This window comes from Poecilia reticulata, chromosome 11 (genome assembly GCF_904066995.2).
Source record: "Poecilia reticulata chromosome 11, P_reticulata-male-v2, whole genome shotgun sequence".
Lineage (NCBI taxonomy): Eukaryota > Metazoa > Chordata > Actinopteri > Cyprinodontiformes > Poeciliidae > Poecilia > Poecilia reticulata.
The window spans coordinates 15,578,186-15,591,507 of record NC_088840.1 but is presented as its reverse complement, the minus strand read 5'-3'; the positions used below and the strand labels follow the sequence as shown (position 1 = coordinate 15,591,507).

The 13,322-nt window shown below is 40.0% G+C and overlaps 1 protein-coding gene across 4 annotated transcripts in view; it reads right to left on the bottom strand.

Annotated features, from left to right (window-relative positions):
• Positions 1 to 13,322, bottom strand: part of LOC103472458 (ras/Rap GTPase-activating protein SynGAP-like) — a 56,987-nt gene that overhangs the window by 18,097 nt on the left and 25,568 nt on the right. For 3 of the 4 annotated variants that reach the window (XM_008422108.3, XM_008422106.3, XM_008422109.3), the window contains 10 exons: positions 11,056 to 11,209; positions 9,885 to 9,983; positions 9,551 to 9,802; positions 9,106 to 9,441; positions 8,643 to 8,787; positions 6,971 to 7,115; positions 5,425 to 5,661; positions 2,557 to 2,758; positions 1,654 to 1,844; positions 171 to 378 (listed from right to left, as the gene is read on the bottom strand). In XM_008422108.3, coding sequence (XP_008420330.2) covers positions 171 to 378; positions 1,654 to 1,844; positions 2,557 to 2,758; positions 5,425 to 5,661; positions 6,971 to 7,115; positions 8,643 to 8,787; positions 9,106 to 9,441; positions 9,551 to 9,802; positions 9,885 to 9,983; positions 11,056 to 11,209 — 1,969 coding nt within the window. The remainder of the gene's footprint in view (positions 1 to 170; positions 379 to 1,653; positions 1,845 to 2,556; positions 2,759 to 5,424; positions 5,662 to 6,970; positions 7,116 to 8,642; positions 8,788 to 9,105; positions 9,442 to 9,550; positions 9,803 to 9,884; positions 9,984 to 11,055; positions 11,210 to 13,322) is intronic. The other variant, XM_008422107.3, reaches the window with a different exon arrangement.

Genomic DNA, 13,322 nt, shown 5'->3' with positions numbered 1-13,322 from the left:
AAAAAAAAAAAAAGTAGCGACTTTCAATGACTTCTCAATGTCAACTGTTTTTTTTTATCTTTTATAATGCAGCATTCGCAAACGTTGGCCGTTTTTATTGAAATGTGAGTTAAAACACCATCATGCCATCAGATGAGGAAGTAAACATGCCAGGACTTAACGCACTCTACCTTCGGATCGGGTTCTGTGATGTCCGAGCTGCTGGTGCAGTACGCAGGGCTGGATCGAGCCAGAGGTGGGCGGGTGACGTAGAACACCTCCCTGGACGAAGAGCGGAGGTCTCGCTCGGCCTGACGCCTCATGTTCAGATTGGAGGAGAGGGACTCTACAGCCGAGACTCCGGTCGTGGGCGACGGGAGGCGCGAGATGTCTATCGAGCTGCAGACAGGCAGAAGAAGAGACTACACTGTGGAAGGACGTCCCTCAGCTCTGATGGATTATGTGCAGCCTGATGTTGTTCACTTATTTTGGGACCGAGGCTGAAGAATTGCTTGGTTTTGATCCCACACACTCGTCTGTGAGGCCTCACAGTATGCATCGATGTATGTGTGATTATATAACAAGCGCATAATAGGGTTCCTACACAATTTTTCATACACAATATTTGCAGACCTTCAAACCCCCACCGTGTAAAGTTCTCAGTACTTGATATTTATTTCACTATGAGTGAATGGCAGATATTTCTACAGACCGAGGAAGGTTTTCATATGGAAAATAGCAGAAAAAAAGGAAGGAAAGAAGGAAGAGATACTTCTCTTGTATCTATATATATATATATATATATATATATATAGATACAAGAGAAGTATCTATAAGTATATATATATATATATATATATATATATATATATATATAGGAAGACAGATGAAGGAGAGGAGAAAACGCTAAACAGGAACAAAGGACAGGTATGACAGGAAAAACAAAAGAAATCAGTTGGAAAAAGACAGAACTGTACAAGAAGGAAGAGAGAAAGAAATGAGGGAGAAAAGAAGATGAGGTGGGAAAAAAAAGGGACGACAGGACACAAGTAAGGGATTGAAGAAAAGACACAAGGGCAGAAGGAGCAAACAAAGTGAGACGGCGTCACTCTTGCATTACCCGTCACTTTTCCACCTGCACCAGTTTTGCATAACTAAAGTTCTGTGTAATCCTTTCATGCTGACCCTCTAAATGATCTCCTTTGTTATTGTTATTAAAACCCAGTCCAACGCAGAAACTGTCTCCTGACAAACCTGGGGAACTAAAGAATCAAAAACAAGGTGAGAAAAGACTCTGGGAAAACAGATGGTGCTGGCAATTAGGGAATGACGAACCACTCTGAAAGCCGGTTGAGGTGCATTAGCATTAGCATTACGGGCTTTTAGAAATACACCAGGGTTGTTTTGAGCTGCTGAACTCTCACTTCCTGTGTACACTTGGCCTTTTTATGAGTCTCTGTTAATAACACCCTTGTGGAGCTGTAAATCCTCTCTTTATGCAGCCTAGGTGCACATTTGCAATCACAGCCATGCAACGGGTCTTTATAGAGCCACAGCGGGGACCGATCCTGCTGGCGCTTTGTTCTATTCGGGGACATGCAAATGCAAGTTTTGTGCCCAGAAGTAATGACAACAGAAAATGTGAAAAAACAACAGGGGGCCATGAGAAGATACCTGTTTAAATCACGCATCATAAGACTTTGGAAATCAGAGGACATAAGGCGATTGAAGGATGGGCGGGAGAAGAGTCTGTCCTTCGGTCTCTCCGGTTGGTGGTTTGTGGGCATGTGGAGCTGCGGATTCCTCAGGGCAACGCTGATGTCATTCAGCAGCCGCGGCAGGGGTCCGAGTTTGAGGATTGCATCCTGCAGGGAGATTATTTTTATTTTTTATTTTTTAAGTAAAAAATAAGAAAACACACTCCTTAACCTTTTGTTGGAGCCGCAAATATGAACAAGCAAAACCAGAAAAGAATAAGTAAATATGATGCCGTTATCAGTTTGAGAAACAAGTCTAAGAAGATAGATGCCGTATTTTTCGGACTATAAGCCGCTACTTTTTCCCACGCTTTGAACCATGCGGCTTAAAGCCCGGTGCGGCTTTCTGTGGATTTTTCTTCAACCACCAGGGGGGGCTCATTAGCAAGAAGTGAATCATTGGAAGTCAAAATTGGAGAAAGCGCTAATTTTCATTTAGAACAAAGACATGCTAGCAGCAGGCATGACAGATATCTCTTCTATGATGCAGCTTTTAAGTTGAAGGCCATCGATCTGGCAGTACAGGAGGGAAATAGACCTGCTGCACGTAAACTCGGCGTGAACTTAATAAATTCGATAGATTTATTTCCTTTTGGAAAACCAAGAGCGGCGGAGATACTAGCGGCTTATAACCCGGTGCGGCTTATATATGGACGCGCTCTCCAGTCCAGAAAACACGGTAGTTTTAAACAAGAATCCAAATCCTTCTTTCAATGAGATTTTACATTTTGTGCCATTTTATTTCACTAATATCTTTCTGTTCAAAACAAACATGGAACAATGGTGAGCCTTCACAAGTGTGTAATAAAATTTGACCCACCTTACTGAGCTGCCCCATGACTTCCCACAGCAAGCTGTGCAGCATGGACAGCTCCCTACCGAGGTCAATGTAGCCCTCAAAGCCTCCGGCGTTTCCTCCAGTGTCCATGTTGGAAATCTCATAGAGGAACTGCTGCATGGAGCCCCACTCCATCTCCAGGAACTCGTTCATGAAATACATGTATTCCTCCTTGGGTCCAAATCTGAAAAGGTGGCGATTAGAAGAGCAGTGAAGAAATAAAAGGGATATGATATTGCTTTTACTAGTACTTTTTCATCAATATTAAGAAAATGTTGACTTTAAAGAAGCCGCTATATTAAGATGAAAAGTTACTTGTAAGTTAGGTTTTGTGTTATTTCAAGTGTCCCGAGATATTTGCAATAGAAATTAAACAGAAATACATAGTAAGATTTTGTGTTTTTGCTGGATGGATGGATGTTTGAGAGTCTTTATTTCTGTTAATTGTGATTCTTTTCTGCTAACATGACATTTAAGATTAGAATATTACATCAGACTAATAAAAAAAAAAGAAATTTTTAAAAACAAAAACGTGAGGTTAATAAAAAGTTTGTTTAATACCTGCCTAAAGGTTGCCATAGTCTAATTTTAATCTTTTACTTAACTTTTTTTGGGGAAAAAATACTTTTAGGAGTATTTTTACTGCAACATAATTTTTACTTTTACTTGAGTAATATGATGACAAAGTATCGCTGCTCTTGAGCAACATTTTTGGCTGCTTTTCCAGCCTCTGGTGACGTATCCGACTGAACCTCGCCATTTGTGAATAAATAATCCTAATTTAATTAGATATACATCTCAGAGAATTCAAATCTCTAGAATGTAATTGGATTAAGAACTGCCACCATCCTGTGTTTAGGAAGAGACCAAAAACATTCGTGAAGCCCAAAGTCTAGAATAGCGATCCGTCAGGTTACGTTGAACCTCCTGCAGTTGTGCTGGAATCAACCAGGCATTTCTGACCTGGTGCTTTTGTTCTCGTTTCTTCGTCTTTTCTGTCCTCTCACCTCCCAGGTGGACAAGGCGGACAGACGTTATTTCTGATTCTGCTGGAGTGAGTTTCTCCTTCCTACCCCCCACTCCGCCTCGCTGTGCGCCCTCAGGATGAGATATTAAATCGAAGGGATGATTCACACAATCCCTCCACTTTCAAACTGCCGTTTCATAATTATACTGAATAAATACATTAAATGAGGATGCTCCTGACTGAACCGGATCACAAATTAATTTGATGAGACCGTATTTAGCTGGATCTCACTCAGGTTTATTTACTTTATTTAAAGTACTTTATCTACAGATTGATTTGTTTTAAATTAGAAAAAAAATCCATTAAACTAAACTGAGCAGAATTCAACTGAATGCTGGATTTGACTCCATAGGAACAAACATATTCACATCTAAATATTGCATTACATATAGTACTGCAGTACCAATGACATTGCAGTAGCTTTATGTCAGAATTGCTTGGATATAAAGGTGTTTTTAAGGACCTTTGAAGCAAATGTAGGATGTGTTTTTACTTTCTTTAGTATAAAACAAAGATAACTAGGGGAAAATGGAAAGGATGAGGATTTCATGTATTTGTGGGTAAAAATTGGTCCAAACCAACCAGGCCATAATTGAAAAACTAGCGATGTTAAATTTAAAAACTGTAACCTAATAAGTCCCTGCTCTGCAGAACACAAATCAATTAAATAGAACCTGTCTGGTGAAGTAGGCAATAATATCTAAAAATATAAATAAAAAAAACAGAAAAAGAAGAAAGCAAGTCATAACCGGATTTAAATAAAATGCAAAACCAGATCAGAAAACAAGTTACTGGTATCTATCTGTCTGGAAAAGTTCACAAAGCCATTTTTAAGGCTTTGGGACTCAATTAAACCACAAAGAGAGCCATTTTCCACAAATAGAGGAAATGTGAAACATTTCCCACGGGTGAAATCTTTTTGAAGTTATGTACCCAGTAGGGCCTAAATATAACAGTCCAGAAGGATAACATCACAGTAACAGTCAAGCACGGTAGTGGTAGTGTGATAATCTGATCCTGCTTTGCTGCTTCCTTACCTGGTTGTCTTTTGATTATTATTGGAATCATGAAATCTTCTGTAAGACAGTAAATCCTGAAGGACATGCACAAAGATTCACGGCACACCCAACACTCTGCATCTGAAGGGCTCAAAAACCCTCAAATGTGGTTGAATCAAAATGAAATCCTCTGAAAGGTTGGCCAAATTTCCTCCACAGTGATGTAAATCACTGCTACCAGTTATTGTAAACACTTGATGCAGCTTATCGGGTTTATAATACAATAACTTTATTGGCTTGGTCTGGATTGTTTTTCTCTCTGACTAAATAAACTCATCATCATAAAACATTTAAGAGTGACAAAAAAAGAGCAAAAACTGAAGAAATCAGGGCAATATCTTCTTTACTACATTGTACCCTTAAAATCAAATTTTGTTTAGTGAACATCCAGTTAAGCACAATGAGGTAAGTGTGAGGAGAAGTTTCAAAGTTCTTCGACTGAGTCGGATAAGTCATTCTGGTGACGTGCAACTAAATTTCTGAAGCTTTACCCGCCGCTTCTGTAAGCCAGAGGTTTAAATAAACACGTCAGTGTTCTCGTTTTAAGCAGCGTGTCAGTAAAGAGAGCAAACTGAAAGAAATGTGTCACTGCAGAGAGGCTCTGAGCTCACTGCTGTGTGAGTAACAGCTTAAACCCTCGCAGGCAAAACTGCAATCCTCTATTTCGGCGAGGTTAGGCCATCCCGCCCGACGTGGAGCGCCGAGCGTCTGCAGGTCTAAAAATGAACCACGTCAAATCAGCGCGGCAGAGCCGAAGAGACTCACTTGGTGAAGCTGGCCAGGTTCTGCATCACCTTGGCGATGAGCGTGAGCGTGCGGGACGTGCGCTCGGCCGGGTATTCCTGCATCAGGTTGAACAGGGACGGGGACATGATGGCGGGGCACATGAAGCGCAGGAACAGGGAGGAGCTGATGAGGCTGTCGGCGAGATCCTCTCGCCCTCGCTCGGCGCATCTGGCTCTCCAAGAGGCGAAGACCTCCTTCAGCTCCCGGGGAAAGATGCTGAAACAAGAACATTGTTCTTATTACAGCAGGTGTCAGGGAGAACAGCGAGGTGGAAACGCCGGGAGACTGAAAGTTATAGAAAGTTACCCAACCATATTGCTCTCTTCAAAGAGGAAATGTTTCTGTTTAATACTTTTTTCTTTTTTACAGTGAAGTCTTGCGCTGTTGTTGTTTTTCATACCTCTCTCTTACACAGATGAACGATTTCACTTGAAATCAAACAGACGTCTTAACCTTATCTTGAAACAACACGCAACATCAAAACAGCATCCAATGTTACCCCAACTAAAGTAAAAGCAGTTGTTATAAAAAACCATTAATCTGAGCACAGACATTCAGAGGAAATGGCTATAATTTCACAATTTATCAAAATTTTATGTAACTGAAACTATTGTTCAATGTACGCTTGATATTTCAAGTTGATCAAAGTGAACTTTTAGCCATTAATCTATCACTTTCTGTATCCTTGACCTGTGAAAATGAGGTGGAGCACAGGTCCATTCCTCTTGACTAAAGTGCAGTGAAAAAAAGTATTTTTTCCCCAACAGATTTCCCCTTATTCAATCAAGAATTAACTGTGATTAACCACAATTTCTTAGTTCAGTTTTACTAGTCACATCCAGCTCTGATTACTGCCGGCGTGGGGGGAAAATAAATCAAACAAAATCACTTAAGCAGAAGCTTCCTGACAACATGAATCAGAGTAAAAACCCCAAAGAACATTTCCTCAGATACTTTTCCTGGAGCTCCACTCACACGTCTATCAAGTAAAGTCAGGTTTGCGATCTTTCTAAGAAGTGGTTACAGGAAAATAGCTACTTAGCTATAATGTAATTTTGCAACGCTGCAATGTGAGGAGGAAGGTAGGGAAGGCAAAACATCTCCACATCTTTTTTTTTTTTTGCAGTTTAGATAACTGCAGAGTAGAGAGACATCTTGGGGTCACCAGGGTTCTCGAGCAACAGACATCAGATGCTACATACATGTCAACCAGAGGTTTGGGCTGCAAGCCAGGAACAACATCCTAAACATAAAGATGTGGAGTTAGCAGCAGTCTGCTGGTGCTTCAACTGGAATACAGTTGGTGAAACAGTTTCCATTTTCACTATACATATTAGGATATAATTGGTGTTTTAAAAAAAAAATCTAAGACTTCTTTTGACAAAAGATGAATCGAGTTTCAGGCTTTTTACAGATTTGCAGGGGTTGAATTGTTGAGAGTGCAGCGCATGGTCACAGAGTCTTCAAATGCAAAACATATAATCATAAATTTATCCTCAGTAAGGAATCTGGAATAAGGACAGACCAGAGGGAGTTGATGATCTTGCAGAGTAAAAGCTCGCAGCACATCCGGAGGTTGGCTTGGTGGTCAGCGAGGACTGATGGTGGGACACGCATCGGGTCCACCTCACAGTTCTCCTCAGACTCATATAAGGCTCGAATGAAATCACCTGGAAAGTGGACAACAGAGATCTGGGACTTAGAGGACATTCCTAAGCCAAAGATATGCTGAGAGGCTCAAAAATGCCTGGTAAGGAATGATGATCGTGCCTAAAGAGTTAGGGACATGAGTTGGAGAATGACAAAAATGGCAACATATGGCTGAAATCTATGTATGGGTGATGGGCTTGATTGAAATAAGTTCTTCTTTTATTCAAATTACTTTGTCTCCAAGTCTTCTCACATCGGCGTTCTTTAAAGGCGACATGAACCCCACTGTTTACACTTCTAGGGCAAAACGCATTGGTTTTTAAAGGACGTTTTGATACAATTTGAATTTATGTAAAAGATCACCCATGAAGTACTGTAAAAATAGCCCACTGCATTTCTCCTACATGTCAAATTTCATCTTCATAAATCTTTCCTTAATAACCAGGGGGTTCCAGGCCTGTCCAGCTTGCATGGACAAATGCCATCAACTCCAGCCAAAAATCATCAGTAATCCTCTTTCTTCATCTTCTCGTCTTTACTGATAGATATACTGAGGATGTACAGAAACAGGTATTCTAGGATTTATATATATTACTACTAAGGCTAACTCAGATGGGAACAGTAAAACGTAACAGTGCTATTACCTTCACGTGGAAGAACTGAAAACAATTAATTACTTAGGACAAACTGTGCACCACTGCTAATACTTTTCAAGCAGCATTAAAAGATGTTGACGTGTTCCAGCAGAAAGTCATAAAACATTGTCTTTTGCTTACTTTGGATTGCTAACACAGAAAGAGTTTTTTCATCCATTTAATCTGTAAAACACAAATGTTTACAAAGACTACCATGTGTTTCTGCTCAAATGAAATGCAAACCATCAGAGACAGAGTAGCACCTGCAACTCTTACAATATCTGGCATACAATTCAATCATATTTAGTACTGAATTCAGGTTTGCTTGAGGATCCCCAATTTCTAAATCAGAATTATGACTTCAGGAAGGTGTTTTTTTTGTTGTTGTTGTACTTAAACTTAAAATTAACTTAAAAGTACATCAAAGTCCAAATCACTACTGCTACTGCAAACCTGAGTATGGTAGATAGAAAAAAATGGACGATCTCACTTAAATCAGCTTCATCTAGTCGGTAAACCAGAAGAATCTAGGCTAAATAGTAGTGTTAATATTATTCTCAATATAATAAAACATGAGGAAAATATCTCTTACTAGACGTCAGTAAGGTGGAAAATGAGCATTACATTTTTAAATAAATAAAAATAAATAAGTAAATGGTATGAGATTTGTCAAACATCTGCTTAGATGGGAAGTAAATGTAGAGATAATACATTTTGAAAGATAGTCAACAGTCTTTATTGGATACACCTTTTAAATAGCTTGTAAACACAAATGGTGACTGAACCAATCAGATGGCAACTACTCAACGTATTTAGTCATGTAAACAAGGAAGACGCCACCATCTTGTAAGTGACCATCTCATTTTCGGACATTTTCAACTAGACATTTCTAACACCAGAGCTACTTCTTACCTATTGCTTCCTTGAGGTATCTGTGACCTATTAGTTTGAGGTACTCTTCCACAGCCTTTGTAGCGAGTGTGTTTTCCCGAAAGATCAAATGTTCACGGTCCATGAATCGATCCACCTCGCACATCGCCATGTCTGAAAGGAACTCCTACGAGGAGACACGAGAAGTTCAGTAAAACAGAAAGGTTGCAAGTAAGGGAAGTTTATAGTATCATTAATCTACAAGGTAATTTAGTTACAGCTGTCAGGAATATACATTAAAAAGAAAAAAAAAGGTTATGAGTACGGTAATTTTAAAACATAACTATTGCATTTAAAAATGCTAATAAATGACTAAGACATGTATTCATTACAGAACTTAATGAAAAACTCCAGGAGTAAATTTGTCAATTTGATAATAAACTGTCTATTGAACAATATTTGCCAAACACAGCCCAGATATTTGGTTGGTTGATACTTCAGTTACCTTTGTTTTCCCTGTGCTCTGAAGAATGTGCACCAGAGCAAACGCCACCTCCTCTTTACTCTTCACGCTCAGCAGCGGCTCCAGCACCGCGCACAGTGTTCGGTAGTTGTTGGTGATGTACTCGGCAAACTCCTTGTACAGCTCCATCGGGAGGATATTCATTGTCTGGTAGCGCGACTTGACACGCAGCGAAGCATTGATCACTTTGGCACTTCCGACGCCGCCACTTTTGGCTAAAACACTGGACTGTATCACCGGGTACCACTGCTCAACAAACTGCCGGCCCGTGATGCTGGATATCGGGATGCTGACAAGGCCGATGTATGTGCTTTTCTCCTAATTTGCAAACGAGATGGATTTTAACACTGATATGCTTTTGTATTAATTTTTTTTTTTTAGATCAGACACATAAAAAAAAAAAAAAGTAGCGAAACGCAACGCTTACCTTGCGTCTCTTTTTGTCTGTCTCTTTGTAGAGGTGCAAACGAAGGCTACGGATGGTTGGCAAATTGTTAAACTCAAAATGTTCCCCCCAGAAGACCGTGTCGGTGCGGGGTTTGCTGGTGGTGCGCGCGTACAGCATGTCGTCCAGACAGAGCTCGCAGTAGTAGCGTTTCTTAGCTGGAAGATCTCGAGCCTCGATTATCCACAACTTGAGCACATTCTCCACTCGCCTGCTGTTGTCCTGAAAAGAGTGCTATAACTGCGTTAAACAACCCAGGAGGCTTAAGTGCTAAGCTTAGCTGGACACACACACAAAAAAAATCCACTGAGAATACCTTGTTTGGTTTGACCGCTCGTTGCAGATTCTCAATCCATTTGTCTCTTTCGGAAGCTGATCGGCAGGCAAAACATTTTGTCCCTGAATTGGTGGTTACCTGAAGACCAAACATTTTTCTTTTTTTTATCACACAGATTTCTTTGCAACTGATTAGTTTTTTTTTTCCAATCCAAGTTGTAAGATTTAGGGGTAAAGATGCAGATTACAACTAATTTAAAATACTCCGCGGAGGACAGGCTTATTAGTTTTCACTTGAGTTTTTCCACTCCAGTTCTTTTCTTTTCGTCCTCCCCTGATTATACAAAGTGTAAACCAATTTTTGCTCCCTAAGAGGCTTAAGTGAAATCTGTACATCTGCTGAGTGAAATGCAGCTGTTCTGCTGAACTAAAAATAGCATGAAAAGCCACATCTACCTCAGAGACGAGCGCAAATGTGGTAAGAGCACTTAGACGGGAAAGAGCTAATCTAGACTAATCCAAAATGAACAGAAATTCTCTAAGACAAATTTTTGAGATTAATGAAGCCTATTGCCTGTTCAATACTGATCACTATGTCAACAAAATACTGCCATAATAAACTGAACTTTACTGCATTGTGCTGCACATAGGCTGCACGGTTGCACAGTTATCGGCGCTGTTGCCTTGCAGTAAGAAGTTGCTGGGGTTGAATTCCTGTTAATGGTATTTTGAAACTGTTGCTTCTCTGGCTTCCTCCCACAGTCCATAAATATGCACATTAGATTAATTAACCACTTTAATTAGCCCAGAGGGGATCTGCATTACCCTGCGATGGATTGGCAACCTGCAAATAACCCCAAAATGTCATGCATTTAGTAGGCGTGGGGGATGAATTACGCTTGATTTGAATACGTTTATTTTATAAAGTGTTTTTCGAAGATGACATACGACACAAACCCCACCAAACCTGCAGGTTTGAGCCTTAATCGTTAAACATCTCTGCTCAACAAAACCTGTAACTCCGATAATCTGTTTCATTATATCAGCTCTAATTAACTAATTAACTATATTTATCAAAAGCTCCAGAGAGAAATGAAGAGGCTTGTGCAGTCGTAGCTCAAATGTTACATAATTTCAGCTGGAGGAAAAAAAAAAAAAGTGACAGGCAGGCAAAAACACAGAAAAGGAAAAGGTTAGAGAGATTAACACACCTCAAAGCAGTACTCTTGTCCTAAAATGCTAGAGTGGACAGGCTTGATAATGGCATCTTCATCCAGAACTAGGTCTAAAGCCTCTGCAGCACTGCTGGGGGAGAGGAGGGACTCATGGGAGTGAGATTCTTTGAAGCTTTGCATCAAGCGAGTCCTGGTGAGAAGAAGGAGACATCGACTTGTATTCAGAATTCATATGGATGTTTTCACAACGTGAGTCGCGGCAGAGAAAAATCATCGAGTGTCGGCGTGTGTTTCAGAAAATTTCACAGAACCTGCCAATTTATTTTACCACGTGGAGCTAAAACACGTGCAAAAATGTATGTCTTTGAATGTTGCCCGTGCATCAGTTCATCAGGGATGACGTTAAAGGAAAAATAAATTCATCCGTGCTCTGGCCAGCCTAGTAAAGCTCAGGTTCCTGGGATTCATATGGATGTTACTTTACTGCCTATCGACAAATGCAAACCCTTAAAAAAATATTAACACCCTACATGACATTCACATTCACAAGATTTTTTTCTGCGATAACAATGTGTCTGTCTCGACCTCTGAACTTTAACGTCTTGCACACTAAAATAAACTGGCTTTGGGGAGAAAACACAGTGAAATAGGGATAAACAATCTTATCCTGCCACATACTGAAAGTTATAGTTTCTGATGTTGCACACATTGATATTAAAATGATCTCAGTGATTAAATATACTGCGCCATTTTAGAACAAGCTAATTACAAAACAATTTTCAGCCCTAACAACAAAGTAACAAAAGAAGAAATAAAGCGATGTTATGGTGTGACATAGAAAATGAACGACAAAGTTTAACTGCAGTGTGTGTGTGTGCGTGGGGTCGTTTGTCCTTGGCAAGTTGTTTCAGATGTCCTTTATTCACTTGTGCTTGGTTTTAAAATTGCTCCATATCCTCAGCAGGACAATGTAGTTTTCCAGGATCATAAAAAGGCTGCAGAGCAGCAGAATCCTAACAAAGACACCTTGATTTCACACAGAATATGGCGCAACTGCAGGATGCCCTGATGGGTAAGAGGTGTCCCGAGGTAAGCCTGCACAATAACAGGCAGAATGAGTTATTGTTGTGGCTGATGCTTAGTGCTAGAAAACAGCCCGCAGTGGCTGCTGCTGTGCTGATGGTTGGAAAACACACTTCTCTGATTTGCTTTCCCCCTTTCTCTTTTAAGGGCAAATGAAAAGTTTGTATTTTAGCCAATAGTAGCTATGCAAAGAAAAAAAACAGCAATGAGGTTGAGGAGAGATGACCTTAAAGATGGAGATATGAAGCTGATGACGTCACAAGCTTCTGATAGTGGCAGCATTATGTTGCTGAGCTGTTTGCTGCAGGAGGGACTGGTGCACTTCACCAAATAGGTGGCATCAAGAGAAAATACCATTTTGTGGAAATACTGAAGCAACATGTCAGTGAGAGAACTGCAGCTTTCATGCAAACTGGTCTTCCAGTTTGTTACACAGGGCCTTCAGGAAAATAAACTCAATGTCTGATTATCACAAAACCTTGATTTTAGTTCCATAAAAAATGTGTAGGTAGAGGAATGAGCCAACATCTCAGCAAACTGTTGTGAGAAAAAGGAAAGTTAAAACATCAGAACCAAGTCCAACAGTTTAACAAATGTAAGTTTCAGGTTAAAAAAACAACAACTCATTATTCTGCCCACTAGCAAATACAAATAATTTTGGTAAACCAAACTGACCTGAAACAGGGAAAAGGTTAGTCTAAATAACAATCTTTAATACTCGTCAGTATAACATATAATCATTTTTTAGATCCATATTCACTTTTGGAGTTAAAAACTAACCTCCAGGTAAGTTTAGGTATTTTAACATGATGTTTCTGAAATCCTCTTTATCGTGTATTTTAGGTTGAACTGGTTCTACAGTCCAACCTCACAATTCTGCAGTCTTTTCTAGTATCTTCTCTTCAAAGCAGTCAGACGTTCCTGCAATCTTTTAAAGTGGACACTTTGTTATTATTTTGTTGAAGCTTGATCTAGAAATCGTCCTGGTGCACAGAAAATATCACATGTCACAGGGTACATGCCTTGGGAAAAACTGGTCTAATCTCTGTGGTGGAAGTGGATGCACAGGGGTGAACCAAACTGAAGCACTCTGTGAGAATAAACCTTTTTGTTGAGAAAGGATGGGAGTGTTATTATCTCCGTCACTGGCTCCCGAATCATTTCAGGGTCAGGTGAATCTGACTGAAGCTAAATAAGAAGCGGCAAATTGATTTGGCGGC